This window comes from Elephas maximus, chromosome 20 (assembly GCF_024166365.1).
Source record: "Elephas maximus indicus isolate mEleMax1 chromosome 20, mEleMax1 primary haplotype, whole genome shotgun sequence".
NCBI lineage: Eukaryota > Metazoa > Chordata > Mammalia > Proboscidea > Elephantidae > Elephas > Elephas maximus.
In genome coordinates, this window is record NC_064838.1 from 10741687 (window position 1) to 10757402 (window position 15716).

At 40.4% G+C, this 15716-nt stretch overlaps 1 protein-coding gene across 1 annotated transcript in view; it reads right to left on the bottom strand.

Moving 5' to 3' along the window:
- GALNTL5 (polypeptide N-acetylgalactosaminyltransferase like 5) overlaps positions 1–15716 on the bottom strand; it is a 79494-nt gene that overhangs the window by 17929 nt on the left and 45849 nt on the right. The window contains exons 7-8 of the mRNA XM_049861972.1: positions 14360–14609; positions 3747–3864 (exon numbers count right to left, since the gene is read on the bottom strand). Of these exons, the coding sequence (XP_049717929.1) occupies positions 3747–3864; positions 14360–14609 (368 nt within the window). The remainder of the gene's footprint in view (positions 1–3746; positions 3865–14359; positions 14610–15716) is intronic.

A 15716-nucleotide genomic window follows, 5' to 3' on the forward strand; every position in this document is an offset into this window, starting at 1 on the left:
GCAAGAAGTACAGCTGAAATGCTCATTAGAAGCAAGGATGGCGAGACGTCATCTCACATACTTTGGACATGTTATCAGGAGGGATCAGTCCCTGGAGAAGGACATCATGCTTGGTCAGTGAAAAAGAGGAAGACCCTCAATGAGATGGATTGACACAGTGGCTTCAACAATGAATGAGCTTAAGCATAACAATGATTGTGAGGATGGTGCAAGCCTGGGCAATGTTTTGTTCTGTTGTACATGGGGTCACTACCAGTTGGAACCTACTGGATGGCAGCTAACAACAACAATATGTTATCTTTGCCATGACTTTTTTGTTTATTTTAATTCAGTAGTTCTCCTGTGGTCCCCACCAACAGTATCAGCATCACCTGGAAACGTGTATCGGCATCACCTGGAAACTTGTTAGAAATACAAATTCTTGGGCCCCACCCCAGACTCAATGAATCAGAAACTGCGATTGGGGCCCAGAAATCTGTGTTTCAGTACATTCTGTGGGTGATTCTGATGCATACTAAACTTGAGAACCACTGTTTCAATTGAGCAAGAGCATATATTCCTGTTTTATAGGTATTTTCCTAGGAAAGTATAAAAAATAAGCAAACGAATAAAGATAACCCAAAAAACAAACCAGTGTTTGTCAACTCTGGCTCATGTGTGTCAGAGTAGAACTGTGCTCCATACAGTTTTCAATGGCTAATTTTTTGGAAGTACATCAGCAAACCTTTCTTCTGAGGCACCTCTGGGTAGACTCGAACCTCCAATTTTTTGGTTAGCAGCGGAGCACGTTAATTCTTTGCACCACCCAGGACTTCTAGGTAAATATACTGTTTCCTTAATCATTTAAGGAACAGTAACAGGAAATTAAGATCTTCACTGAATATGGTGAAAAATATCACTTCTGTTTTCTGGTAAGTCAATCAGAAGGGGTTATGCTAAAGAGGTGCACACACATGGATTTAAGAAGTTTTACTCTTCTTATTTCCAATAAAGAGAGATAAAGCTACTTTGAAAAGTACTTGGATCTAGCACCCAGGAGCCACAGTCCATTGGATCTACCCTCTGGCCCACAACGATAATGTCTAACAAAATTATGATGCTCGATAATCTCACGGCAATTCTCTGCCACATGGCAGTGCTTCAGTCAGAGTGGTGTTCGGTAGTGGTGGTTGTTATTGTGATTATTAGTATGGCAATCAACCTACCCTGGGCTACCGTTGCTATCTGGTGGCCAGCATTCCAAACTTTCTCAATCAAAATTGCTTCCCTTCCACATAACCCCTTTTTCCTAATCGACTGTATGTTGTGTATCAACATGATTTGCCCTTTCCAGGGTTTCATGCTCACAGTTCAGTTGTATTACCTCATGTGAGCTATTTCTTAAATGAAAGTATATACCCGTAACGCCCTCTTTCTTCTAGTTCTTTCAACTCTTTATCTAGGGGAATGGAAGTAGGGGGTGGGAGGTGAGAGTGGATGACCTTAATCGTTGCCAATAAGTATAAAATATAATTTTAGTGATTAATTTGTATGAAGAAATAAGAAACCTAATGATTGGTGCAGCCAACCTCTAGCATTCTTTAGAAATGCACAAAAAATACTCCCACAAAATGTTTAGAAAAACCTCCACTAGGTTCCTTCTCTAAAATTTATGGCATAGTAGAATAAGCCTTAATGTTCTTTATTATCTTCCGAATATGAGCTTAGAGGAAAACATATTGCTCTAGATATTGCTATATTCGTAAGTATTTGAAACATTAAAGGGGTCTGTGCTTAAAAGAACTTACAAAAAGGAACAAAGAAGAAAGGTAAAGGGAGATAAAATCCAAAACAGAAAGATTGGAAAAAGAAAACAAAAAGCAAAGTAAACCTTATCATACAAGTTAATATATGCAACTCAAAGCAGAGTAATAATGTCTGCTATTTATTAATCATCTTCCTATAAATTATCTCTAATCTTTTAAACAAGCTTATATAATATGGACAATTTTTTCATCATTTTACATGTCAGGAAATGAAACTCAGAAGGAATTTGAACTTAGTCATAGACTAAGCTGTTCTCTGTCGGAAGAAGAGACAGATCAGACAGAGATACTGAGACAAAAACTGTGAGGGGTAACTATGGAGATTTCACAGCCCAGATTTTTAAGCACAGTTCAAAGTGATTGTTAGAAAAATTTATTGGAATTTGGTTTAAAAAAATTATGTGTAATAGCCATATGATAACCATATGAATAGTACTCTGGGCTTTTTTTTTTTTTTTGCGTGTGTGTGTCTCTTCAGCTATATCTACTTCTACTCCTTACACTAATTATTTCATTAAATCCTCACAAAATTCTGAGAATGGCATTTATGTTGATTCCTATTTAATAGATGAGGAAACTGAGAACTAGAAAAATTAATGATTCGATCACATAGCAAGTAAGTGGTCATAGAGCTGGGACTCACTCTTAGGTGTTCTAATATCTGAGGATTTTTTGAGTTAAATTAAATTTTATTATTGAGATATAGTTCACATTCCATACAATTCGCTACTTTAAAGTGTGCAACTGGGTATTTTTCAGCATATCTCTAAGACTGCGCAACCATCACCGCTATTTAATCCCAGAACATTTTCATCACTCCGTGAAGAAATCCCCTACCCATTAGCAGTCACTCCTCTTTCCCTTCCCCCGACCCCTGGCAACCACTAGTTTACTTCCTTTCTCTATGGATTTGCTTAGTCCAGATATTTCATCTGAATGGAATCATATAACATGTGGCCTTCCATGTCCGACTTCTTTTGCTTAGAGTAGTATTTTCAAGAGGAGTCCCTGGGTGGTACAAACAGTTAATACCCTCAGATGCTAACCAAAAGGTTGGTGGTTTGAGTCCACCCAAAGGCACTTCAGAAGAAAGGCCTGGCAATCTACTTCTGAAAAATCAGCCATTGAAAACTCTCTGGAGCACAGTTCTACTCTAATACACATGGGGTCACCATGAGCCAGACTCAACTTGACAGCAACTGGGACTGGTAATGTTTTCAAGGTTTATCCATGTCTCAGCATTAATCTTTGGAATGTACAGTTAGAAGGCAACTTAACCCAAAACAAAACCAAACGCATTGCTGTTGAGTAGATTCTGACTCACAGCAACCCTACAGGATAGAGCAGAACTTCCCCATAGGGCTTCCAAGACTGTAAATCTTTACAGAAGCAGACTGCCACAACTTCCTCCCGCAGAGTGGCTGGTGAGTTTGAACCCTGAACCTTGTGGTTAGCAGCCTAGCTCTTAAGCACTGTACCACTAGGGGTCCTGGGAGGCAACTTAGGCACATTCTAATCTGAGTCCCCTCATTTTACAGATGGATAAATTGAGACCTAAGATAGTCCGTATATTTAGTGGTATCCAAGTCACCTGACCCTCAATCCTGTGTTATTTCCACTATATTACAACTACCAAGGTAATCAGTATGATAAAAAAAAAAAAAAGAGAGATTCTACACAAGGATTCAAAGTATTAAATTAATTTGATATGTTATACATTAGAGATAACAAGACATATGGTAAGAAAATCTAATATTTTATTAAATGTTTTCAATTTGTGCAAAGAGCACTGTAAATTCCTTATTGTACTCGACACCAGAATGGTACTGGATGCTGATGTGGGAAAACTGGGCATAATTACCACATTGTATTATATGACTTAAAGTCAGATTTCACTCTCTATATACAAAGGTAACAATTTAAAAATAAATTCTGAATTACCCTTAGTGAAAGTTCCAAATTCTCTCCTCCCCAAAGATACATGCCCTTGTCATACTGTCCAATTTCATTAAAATACTTCCTCTGTATAGCAAAAATTCCTCCAGCCATGGCAGGTGACCTAGAAAGGAAACATAAATGCTAAACCAATCCCACAGAGATCGTCATTATGGGCTTTTCTTCAAAATTATATTGAATATTAATAATAACTTAAGTTAAAAAGCAATCATATTAATTTATATCAAACTTGCTATCTTAATATGCATTTAAGTATGTAAAATTACCAAATTAAAACTGTAACTACCTAAAAGAAGGTAATGAATTTTAGTTAGATTATCACCAAATTGCATAAGCAATATACTCTAAATGTTGTCTTAGTAAAAGGAAAAATTGATACTTAGAATGTAGGTTTCCCATAGGAGTAATGATTAAATTGGATAGTGAAGTTTAGAGCTCTCCGTAGCTAAGGGCAGTGAGTGTAATATTCACTTTTATGAAAACCATAATGTCACAAAAGCATCTTATTTTGTCCACTAATTCCAATAATATCAAACTCTTTAAGCAGTTTGGAATAATTACATGTTCATTCATTCATTTGCTCATTTGTTTTTTAAAAAAGTATTGGGCACCTATGATGTTAGAGATAAATTTGTGAATCAACAGGCAAAGACCACAGCTCATGTAGGGGCAAAGATAAAAGTAGGGAGACCAGTTAGAGGTTATTGCGGTGGTCTGAGAGAAAGATGATGGAATCTTGTATAAGGGTGGTAGCAATGAAGGTAGTGGGTTGAGGTCAAATTCTTGGTATATTTTGAAGATGGAGCCATCAGATTTACTTATGGGTGGGGTGTGAGTTGTGAGAGGAAGACACAAGTCAGGGCAGACTCCAATGTTCTTGGCCTGAGCACCTGGAAGATGGAGTTGCCATCCACTGAGGCGGGGAAGGCTGTGGGTGCAGCAGAAATTGGTGGGAAGGTTCAGCTTTGGACACATTGCATTTGAGATGTCTATTAAGCATTCAAATGAAGATGCCAAGTAGCCAGGTGAATACATGAGTCTGGAGTTCTGAGTGAGGTCTGATTGGAAGTCATCAATGTAAGATGGATAAGCATGACCGTGTGACTGAGTAGAGACAGAAAGAGGGCCGAGGACTGAGCCGTGGGCATGTCAACATTAAGAGGTTGGGGAGGAGAGGGGGAACCAGCAAAGGACTGAGAAGGAGCAACCAGTGAGGTAGGAGGCTGACCAGGAGATCGTGGTATCAAAGAGAAGGAAGTGATAAGCAGCGTCAAACATTGCTGACTGGTTAACAAGTTTGGGTGGGATTTGGAGTGGGTGAAGCCTGATTAAAGTGAGTTCAAGAGAGCTGGAGTTAGGGGTGCAGACCTCTTCCTTGGGGTCCTGGATGACAGGGACCAAAAACCAAACCAAACCCACTGCTGTCCAGTTGATACCAACTCAGAGCAACTCTCATAATGTTTCCAAGGCTGTAATCTTTACAAAAGCAGACTGCTACATCTCTCTCCTGTGGAGCAGGTGGTGGGTTTGAATTGCCAACCTTTCGACTATCAGTTGAGTGCTTAACCACTGTGCAACCAGGGCTTCTTTGATGACGGAGAAGTGAGGTCAAAATAAGGTTTGTTTTAACCAGGAGCAATAACTGCGTGTCTGTATTCTGATAGGAAAGATCCCATAGAGAGGAGAAACTGGCTGTCCTAGAGAAAACTCTAGATTCTTGTTAAAACAAAAACAAAGAGATTTATTGAAAAGCAAGATACCACTTGGATGTATTCCACAGACTGAAACTATGGGTCCAAAATGGTGAAGCGGTGAACACATATTTAAGGGGTTAGAACAAAGAGCTTAAGGCATATTATTTGATTGGAAGTTACAAATTTACATCATCAAAAGGCAGGTTTACTGGGAGCGGGGGCTTGAAGGGGATTGGTTAAAGCATGTGTTCCTTTAAAATTGGTTATAGCCTGATAATTGCAGGGACTCGTGGCAAGGAGGGGCTGTGGTGGGGCTTTTACAGGACATTTCTTAGAAACAGCTTCGTTTAAACGAAATCCTTTGTAAGTAGTTGCCTGGGAGATTTAGATAAGTATTAGCACGAAGGCTTTTTTCCTGAGATGCTGTTTCTACATTTTTATCATGGAAGGAATATTTCTTGAGGCTATTTGGCAGGATGGGTCTTGATAGGCCCTGGGAAACAGTTTATTGAAGCTCTCCCAGCCTAACTACAGAGAAAACAATGAGAAAACAAACAAACAAATGAAAAAACATTTTCTTAGTTACACTTAGTTACAGGCCTTAAAAAGTAAATCAGGGATTAGCCTATATCAAAAGAAAGGCAAGACAGAGTAGGGCCTCCAACCCTGAAGTAGTCATTTTAACTTTAGTCAAGTGCCTCAGTTTACTTGCTCTTACTCATGATGAAGCAGTTGAGGGCAGACTTACTGAAGCAAAGCTCTTGTGGGGTAAAGGGGGTGGGATCTGAAGCACAGTTATAGAGTACACAATCTGGTGCACTGTGTGGTGCGGAGGTTGTAGCAGAGATTTTCGAAGTTCTCCTGTGGTTGTTTCAGTTTCCTCCCCTATCATAGCACCATGTTAAAGTCATGTTTTCACCTGCCTGTCCTTCCCACTATACATATTTGAGGGCAGTGGTCATGCTTTCCATCCTCACTGTGAGGAGCACGTCCTTCAGACAAGCCAGGCGGCCATGATTGTCTCTGTTCCTGTCCTGCTGGCATCTTTAGGCCTCAGAACAAGCCACCACCCCCACTGAGACCTGATATATAAAAAAGACACAGTTCTGGGCTAACCACCTCCTCTCCTCAAGAAGTCAGGGAGTGTGGTGTGATGGATCACTTTTGTGTGGCCTTTCTCACCATGCTTTTGTAACTCCCACCAAGGTGATTGGGTGGGACTGTGCAGATAGGATAATTGTAGCCTACCAAGGAGGTGGGCTGTCCCTCTGGTTTTGAAATGAGCCTTCCCAGAGGTGGGAAAGAGAAGATTCCATCACCACCAGGGAAGAAGAGCCAAGAGCCAGCATGTCACCTGAACCTGGGATCTTTGCGCTGAAAAGCTCCTGGAACCAGGACACTGAGAGAGAGAGAGTGAGCTGTAACCATGAAGGTGGTGAGAAGTGGTGGCAGCAGAGACCTGGCAGCGGGAGATTGTGCAGTGGGCTTCCCAGTCCATGGAGAGAGAAAGCTGAGCGTCTTTGGGCAGAGGCCTATGGCCAGGGATAGGCGTGCCTGTGATCACAGCTGGGAAGAGGCTGTCCTGATGGAAGAACTGTATCCTTGACTGATCCTGAGCCTGAATTGTAACCTGTTATTTCCCTAATAAGCCCCATAATCATGAATATGGTCTGTGAGTTCTGTGTGGCCATCACACAAAGTGGAGTAAGAAAGGAGGAGTTGTCATCTATGCCCAGACAGCTTTTGAGGGGGCACTGCTCATGATGGAACTTTTCCTGTTGTATGCTATATGATTCTTGTAAGTGATAACAGCTACTTTCCACATGCTAATGTCTGTTCAGGCCCTGAGCAGAAGGACGTGATGTTTATGGAGCAATCCATATCAGTTTTTGGTGCCCTTTTTCTAATGGCCTCCTGACTAGGTAGAAACTGGGTACAACCTCTGAGCACCACACAGATTTGGAGCATTGTCCCACGCTCAGCACACTGCCTGGCCAAATAGGCACTCGATAAATACTTGTTAAATTTACAAATTAAGTAATTTCACAAAATAGTTTTTAAGACTTAGGTCCCATGGAAAATGGGGTAAGAATATTTGCGGCTCAAAGAATTTATCTACCAGGAATGGGTTACCCAATAAGCAGGGTACACAAGGGTTTACATCAAGCAAGGTGCACACAGGCTTACCTGTGCTTACTTACTAATATGTAGTGCACAATATCACCCGTTTTTCACCACAGCAAAGATGTGGTAATTTCACCCATTTTTCCCCACAGCAAAGATGTGGTAATTTCACCCGTTTTTCACCACAGCAAAGATGTGGTGGCATCCATGTGATGTTTCACAACAGATTAGGAAATAAACACAAGTAAGCCTGTACATACCTTGCTTACTGGTTAATCCGCCCCTGAGTTACACCTTCCTCTCAAGAAAGCTTTTACCCTAAAATCTTGAAATCACTGAGAAATGTGTGTGTGTCAATGAATGAATGTGTGGTGTATGTGTTAATGGTGTGTGTGGGGTGTGTGGGTACATAGTATGTGTATATGTGTGTGTTGTGTCTGTGTGTGTGCAATGTGGTGTGTGGGGGATTGTGTGTGGTGTTTATACGTGTGCATGGTGTGGTTTGTGGTGATGTATGTGTGTGTGTGGGTTGTGTGTGGTGTGTATGTGTGTGGTGTGTGTATGCATATGTATATAGTGTGTGTGTATGATGTGTGTGAGCTGTGTGGGGTGTGTGCATATAGTGTGTGTGTATGATGTGTGTGAGCTGTGTGGGGTGTGTGTGTGTGTGAGGTGTATATGTGTGTCATGTGTATGTGATGTGTGTGTCTCAGTGTCTCAGAGCCTCAGTGGGAGAAATGCTGGGGAGTGGTCTGAGACAGTAGAGCAAGAGTGAAAAAGGACCTTGATATGTACTTGGAAAAAGGCCCATTACTTTGACTGGTAATGGTCACCCCTGCCTGTCAAGGGGAGCTGTGGGAAGCTGCTAGTTATCATTAGTATAAGCACAGGCCATGGCTTTGCTTCTGTGTTCTAAGTTTTCCAAAATTCATTCCACCTACCTTTTTTTTTTATCATTAGAAATACTCTAAGTAAAAGAAAAAAAATGTATCTTCAGATATGAATGCTGTTCCCATCATGACTAAAATCCAAAATTTATTTTTTCTCTTAACCCTTTAAAAAGAACTTTTTTTTTGATGCTTACTACAGAAACTTTGAAAGTGTAGAAAACTATAAGGAAGACAGTATAAATTACCCAGAATCCCACCACATATTGTTAAATTTTGTGTTTTAATATAAAATATACCAATTTGTACATTACTGGGTGTTTGTACATTACATGCACGCAGATATTGTGTGATTTTATGTATACATATATTCACACAATTGATATCATACAGACATTTTTTACGTATATATATATTCACACAATTGATATCATTTTATGGCCTGTTTTTCTTTTAACATATTGTAATACTTTCCCTTTATCGTTTGTATTCACAAACTTTTAATGAGTACATAAATATATCTTCTTTTTAAAACCATTCCAATGTTTTTGTTAGGTTAGATGCCAGCTCAAGTCCCAAGAACCAGAGATCAGATACAGAGCCAGCTACAGGAATCCAGAGTGAGCAGAAGCCAGGGAGCTATGCCAGAAAGTCCACATATATTGGATGCAGGTCACACCCCCAGGGAAACTCCCTTTGGCTGCTCATAGTAGATCTCATCATGGAGGTGATTACATTATATCAGTTGTCATTATGGAGATGATCACATCATTACATAGCTGACAAACTACATCATAACTGCCAAACCACATAGAATCATGGCCCAGCCAAGGTGACACACAACCTTAACCATCACAGATGCCATCCAGTCAGTTCTGACTCACAGTGACCCTATGTACAACAAACGAAACACTGCCTGGTCCTGTGCCATCCTCACAATTGTTGCTATGCTTGAGCCCATCAATCCATCTGTTTGAGGGTCTTCTTTTTCCCTGATCCTCTACCTTACCAAGCATGATGTCCTTCTCTAGGGACTGGTCCCTCCTGATAACATGTGCAAAGTGTGTGAGACAAAGTCTCACCATCCTCACTTCTGAGGAGCATTTTGGCTTTACTTCTTCCAAGACAGATTTATTTGTTCTTCTGGCAGTCCATGGTATATTCAATATTTTTTTCCAACACCGTAATTCAAAAGCATCAATTCTTCTTCCATCTTCCATATTCATTGTTTCAGCTTTCAAAAGCATATGAGGTGATTGAAAATACCATGGCTTGGGTCAGGTGCACCGTAGTTCTCAATGTGACATCTTTGCTTTTTAACACTTCAGTGAGGTCTTTTAAAGCAGATTTACCCAGTGCAATACCTCATTTGATTTCTTGACTGCTGCTTCCATGGCTGTTGATTGTGGATCCAAGTAAAATGAAATCCTTGACGACTTCAATATTTTCTCCATTTATCATGATGTTGCTTATTGGTCCAGTTGTGAGAATTTTTGTTTTCTTTGTGTTGAGGTATAATCCATTACTGAAGGCTGTGGTCTTTGATCTTCATCACTGAGCGTTTCAAGTCCTCTTCACTTTTAGCAAGCAAAGTTGTGTCATCTGCACACGGCAGGTTAATGAGTCTTCCTCTAATCCTCATGCCATTCTAATAGTATTGAACGTTTGTGTTGTTTACTAATATAAATGCTGGTATAATATACATCTCTGTATGTATTTCTGATTTATTCCTCAGGGATAAATTCCAAAAAAAGGAATTATTGCGTCAAAGAATAAGAACATTTATAAGATTCTTCATTTATATTTCCAAATTGTTTTAAAAAAGGCATATGCCAATTTAAAAAGGAGCCCTAGTGGTACAGTGGTTAAGTTCTTGGTTGCTAATGGAAAGGTTGGCAGTTTGAATCCATCCGCAGCTCTGTGGCAGAAAGAAGTGGTGGTCTGCTTCCATAAAAATTACTGCCTTGAAAACCCCAGAGGGTAGTTCTGCCCTGTCCTATAGGGTCACTATGAGTCAGATTCAACTCAATGAAACAGGTTTTTGGTATACCAATTTATATATGCACTAAAAGGGTGTTAGAATCCCATAAAGTTTTTTGTTTATCAAATAACTATTAGGGATACAATTTCCCTAATGAATGTGTTAGCTTTATGTTCGAATAAGATACAGATGGGGAAATATTTTGTATGGAAATGTTACGCAAATTACAAATCACTTTTTTGTAAATGGGCTACTACAGTTGCTTCTTAGTAAATTTGTTTTAAATTATCCTAAGATGAACTAAAATATTGATGCTTAATTTTTTATTTTTGGACAAATCAAGATTTTATATATTAAATTTTATTGCAATACAATATGCATTCTTTTTTGTCCTGAAGTCTATAAGATTAACAATAGCTACCGTTTATATTGATCAATCGCTCTGTGTCAGGCCTTAAACTATGTGTTTTACAAGTGTGATCTCATTTAATCTTCTCAATAAGCCTAAGAGATGAGTGTTATTATCACCATTTTACAGATGAGGATACTGAAGTTTAGAGAGGTAACTGGCCTAACGGAGGGATGTTTAACACACAACTCCAGTGATGTTAGTCACCTGGCATGTGGATGATGCCTCCTAGAGATGTGCAGTGCCCAGCCTACACAACTGTACATGGCAGCCCTACACATCTAATATGCAATGGAGTTTCTACTACAAACCAGGCCTTCCTGAATGGAGCCTTTGAAGTGATATACTGCCTCTCAAAGTAATGAATGAATGCATACAGCGTTGTGTAAGGTACAAGGAAACCAAAGAGTTATAGAACATCTCTACACGTGAAGAATGACAAATCAAGTGAGTGCGTGTTGAGTACTAAGTGATTCTATGACAATAACAGACCTCAGATGTTCAGGATTAGGGGCAAGTACCAGAGATGTTGTTTACCAGAGATGGTTAGGAATGATGTTATGAAAGATTTACAATTAGTGGTAGGCCTTCTAGAAAATGTAGGCTTGACAAAAGTACAGAAGAGGAGCGAGGGCATTCCAAACAAAGGCAACAGTGTGAGAGAACAGTGAGATGTCAGCACGCGAATGTGCATACACCATAGGGCTGGAGCATAGGTGAGCGCAGAGAGAGGTGAGGTAGACAGTGGAGGCTGCATGAAGGAGTCTGTATGTCACCCTAAAGGCAATGGAAATCCTTTCCAAATAAGACTAATTGGTGACATGTGCAAAGTGAGGTTTTAAGAAAATTAACAACAGAGAGAATGAGTTGGGAGAGGGGAACCTGCAGGCTGGGATGTCACTTATGGTGTGGCAAGGCAGGCCTGGTCTATGAGGGTGGGCAGAGGAATGGACAGCTGTGATGTGGGAGTCATCACAAAGGATGGTCTCCTGGGGCTGGTTATACGTTGCAATAGAGTAGGCAGTGGGAGATTTCGGGTATTGCCACACAACACAATATCCCATTGGTGATTGTAGGATAAAGTACTAAGTAATTTCCCAATAACTCCTCCCAATTCTTAGATCATCTTTATTTCACCTTTGAGTTAGGAGACAAGGCTGCTTGCCAAGAGTAGGAGAGTCAGGGAGGGGGCAGATATCAGTATTAAGAGAAGCAGTAAAGATCTAGAATCGCCACTTTGGTGAATGAGCACAGGAACTCACTAGGGATGAATAAAAGGTTTGCAGAGCAGCACGAGGTCAGAGATCATAAACAAGTGTGAGTTTTAGTACACATCTCCAAGTGTTTTGACAAAATGTACCAGCTCTGATGATATATGCACAAAAAAGAGATGGTAAATGTGATGGTTAATGTTATCTGTCAACTTTGCTAGGCTGTGATTCCCAGTATTGTGTAATTGTCTTCCATTTTGTGATCTGATGTAATTGCCCTCCATTTCCTGGTACTGTGTAATTTTGTGTTGTAAGTCCTAAACGTCTATATGTTGAGAATGGATTGGTGTGGGGTGTATCTTAATAAAGGGCATTACTCAAGTCACAGCCTCAAAGTCACACCTTTAAATCACACCCTTACTCAAGTCACCACTTTGCTCCAGTAAGGACAGTTTCCTTGAGGGTGTGGCCTTACCCAATATATATGAATGCTCTGGCAAATCTCTCTCTTACTCCGGATCTTGCATCTGGCTCATCATCACCTGACCTTGGGACTTGAGCTAGCAGCCTGCTGTCTCACCTCCTGATTTGGGATTTGCCAGGTTCTGAAGCCCTGTGAGCCAGCAGCCTGCTGTCTGACCTGATCCAACAGCTTCTGCAGCCCCATGGGGCAGCAGCCCTGTCATCTGATCTGCTGATTTGAGTTTGTTAGCCCCGGCAACTGCGTGAGTCAGAAGAAGCCTGATGCCTGATCCAAGACTTGGGACTTGCCAGCCTCCACAACTGTGAGCCATTTTCTTGAAATAAATCTCTCTCTATATATACATACTTTCATACATACACACATATATATGCTTCACTGGTTTTTGTTCTTTAGACAAGCCAGCCTAATGCAGTGGAATTGGCTCAGGGTTGGGAATTTGCAGAGATCTTGCGGCAGAGGTGTGGCAGGTAAAGGTATTGGCAAGAGAAGAAGTGAATTTACAGGTCAGAATATCTAGGCTACATAAGAAGAAAGAAAGCCACAAGGGACAAAAGGAGAAATTGAAGGACTGGAGGTCTTGATGACGTCAAAGGTGTAGCAGAGCAGGAACAAGCTAAGAAGATCCCAGGTTGTGGACAAAGAAAGGACTGGATATCTAGTAATCGAGATGATGAAAGGTCCAGGATAAGTAGGAATAATAACAGCTAACCATTCTAATTTAGCTAACATTTATGTAACACTTATTATGTCATCTATGACATGTCTTACGTCACTTAATGCTCATAACAACCCTGTGATATAAGTATTGCTGTTCTCCAGATTGTGCAGATGAGGAAACTAAGGGGCAGAGAGGTTGAGTAACTTTGTACAAGATCATACAGCTCTAGCTCAATTAGAATAGAGGTGAAGATCAAGGACTTACTAGGTGTTGTTGTTGTTGCTGCTGTTAGTTGTCCATGAGTTAGTTCCGACTCATGGTGACCCCATGTGTGTCGGATTAGAACTGCTCCATACGGTTTTCATGACTGTGACCTTTTGGAAGCAGTTCTCCAGCCTGTCTTCCAAGACACCTCTGGGTAGGCTCAACCAGCCAACCTTCCAGCTGGTAGTCAAGTGCTTAACCATTGATGCCACCCAGGGACTTCTTCTAGGCAATAATGGTGGAACGTTTACCCATGCGACTTTGGAAGCATCAAGGTCAATAGCAAGAGAAGAGGGAAATTATGAGCCTGGTATCAAGTTAACGTATGTGGGGAGTGACCTGGAGGGAGTCTCTATTTCGGTAGCCTCATAAATGGAGTTAAAAGTTTCAATATTCAAATTTTGAGCAAAGAACAAGGAATTAAAAACAAACTCAACTGTTTTCTCATTTAGACATACGTTTTCCAAGATTAAGACTCTATAAAATTGCTGGCTGCAAGCACTTGGATAAATATTTTATGGGTGAACTTGGCACAGATGTCTGCTTTTCCTGGGATGTGCACAGTGCTGACATTTTGTTCAATAATTCACAGACACACTGGTTTCCAAGAACAAAGTCTACATTCTGAAGACGGACGCTTGTGAAATGAGAGCAATGCAAACCGTAGTGGTATTCTGACGTGGTCTAAGATGTTCACTGTCAATTGTTCATACAGAGACTTAACACCTAACAAATCCTGTTACTCAAGAATTTGAGAAACAAAATAAATAAAACATTTCTATTCATCAAACCAAAGAAATAAAAACAGTAATCTCTGAAAACTTCATTTTTTTACCAGGTCCCAAATACATACACGCTATTGCCCCGTAAACAGCAGAAATCTCACCTGATTGGTCCGGTGGGTCCCTCTGGTCCCTCCATTTCATAGGAAAGAACATTATCCCATTTAAATTGTAGCTTCCAGTTGAAAGCTCCCCTTACAACAGGAGAGGGTGTGTATTCCAGGGTCGTATCATTAATGACATCGATCAAAGGGCAAACCACCACTTTGGGGTCTTTGGAGATAGCAAATAGCAAGGGCTCCAGCCACACTCTATTCACCTCACAGTGGCTATCCAGGAACACCAGAACATCCCCTGGGGAGGCAGCAACAGTCTAGTGTTAGGCCATATGGATGAAGTTTATGACCACTCAAGTAAAAGTTCAGTGCAGTGAACACTGGTTGAGCATTTACTATGTGCTTGGCTCATAGTGTGATTTTAGTTTCATTGGGAGGAAAGAAATACATTGTTATGTACCAGGAAATGGGGTATCATGTGCCATAGATGTTCAGAGGAGGCAGGGTGAGCTGGGCTAGACAGTGGTTTGGGGATGATTCCAAAGAAGCATGTGGAACTGAATAGGCTTAAATTAAAAAAAGAAAAAAAAATCATTTTAGCTTGGCCTTGATCAATCAGCTTAATTTAGCAAATCCTTACTGAGAGGACACCTTGTTAGACATTGAGTTTGGTGCTTAGGATGAAAAGGTGCATAACATTAATTTCACTCTTGAAGTTCAGCTGTAATGAGGGTCTACTCTACTTAGAAGGAGCCCTGGTGGCACAGCGGCTAAAGTGCTTGGCTGATAACCAAAAGATTGGTAGTTCAAACCTGGCAGCTGTTCTCCAGGAGAAAGATGTGGCAGCCTGCTTCCGTAAAGATTTACAGCCTTGGAAACCCTATGGGAGCAGTTCTACTCTGTGCTATAGGGTCGCTATGAGTCAGAATCAACTCTATAGCAGTGGGTCTGGTTTGGTTTTTTGGTACTCTGCTTAGTGAACATGGGAAAACTGGCATGGCTAAAGTAAAGAACATGTATTGTCTTGCTCATTAGAAGGACTCAGATTGGAAGAGGCCTCAACATTCAGGTAGAAGAGTTTAGGCTTTTTCTTGTAGTCAACATAAAATAATTAGGAAAGTATGGAAAAACAACCCATGTTTAGAGTGGAAGACTTAATATTATTAAAATGACAATAATTCCCAAACCGATCGGCAGATTCAGTGTAATCCCTATCAAAATCTCAGCTGGCCTTTTTGCAGAAATTGACAAGGTGATCCAAAGATTCATATGGAAATGAAAGAGACCCAAATTTGCCAAAACAATCTTGAAAAAAAAAAAAAAAGATGGAGGACTTTCTGATTTCAAAACTTACTACAAAACTGCGGTAATCAAAACTGTAGTAATCAAAACAGTCTGGTACTGG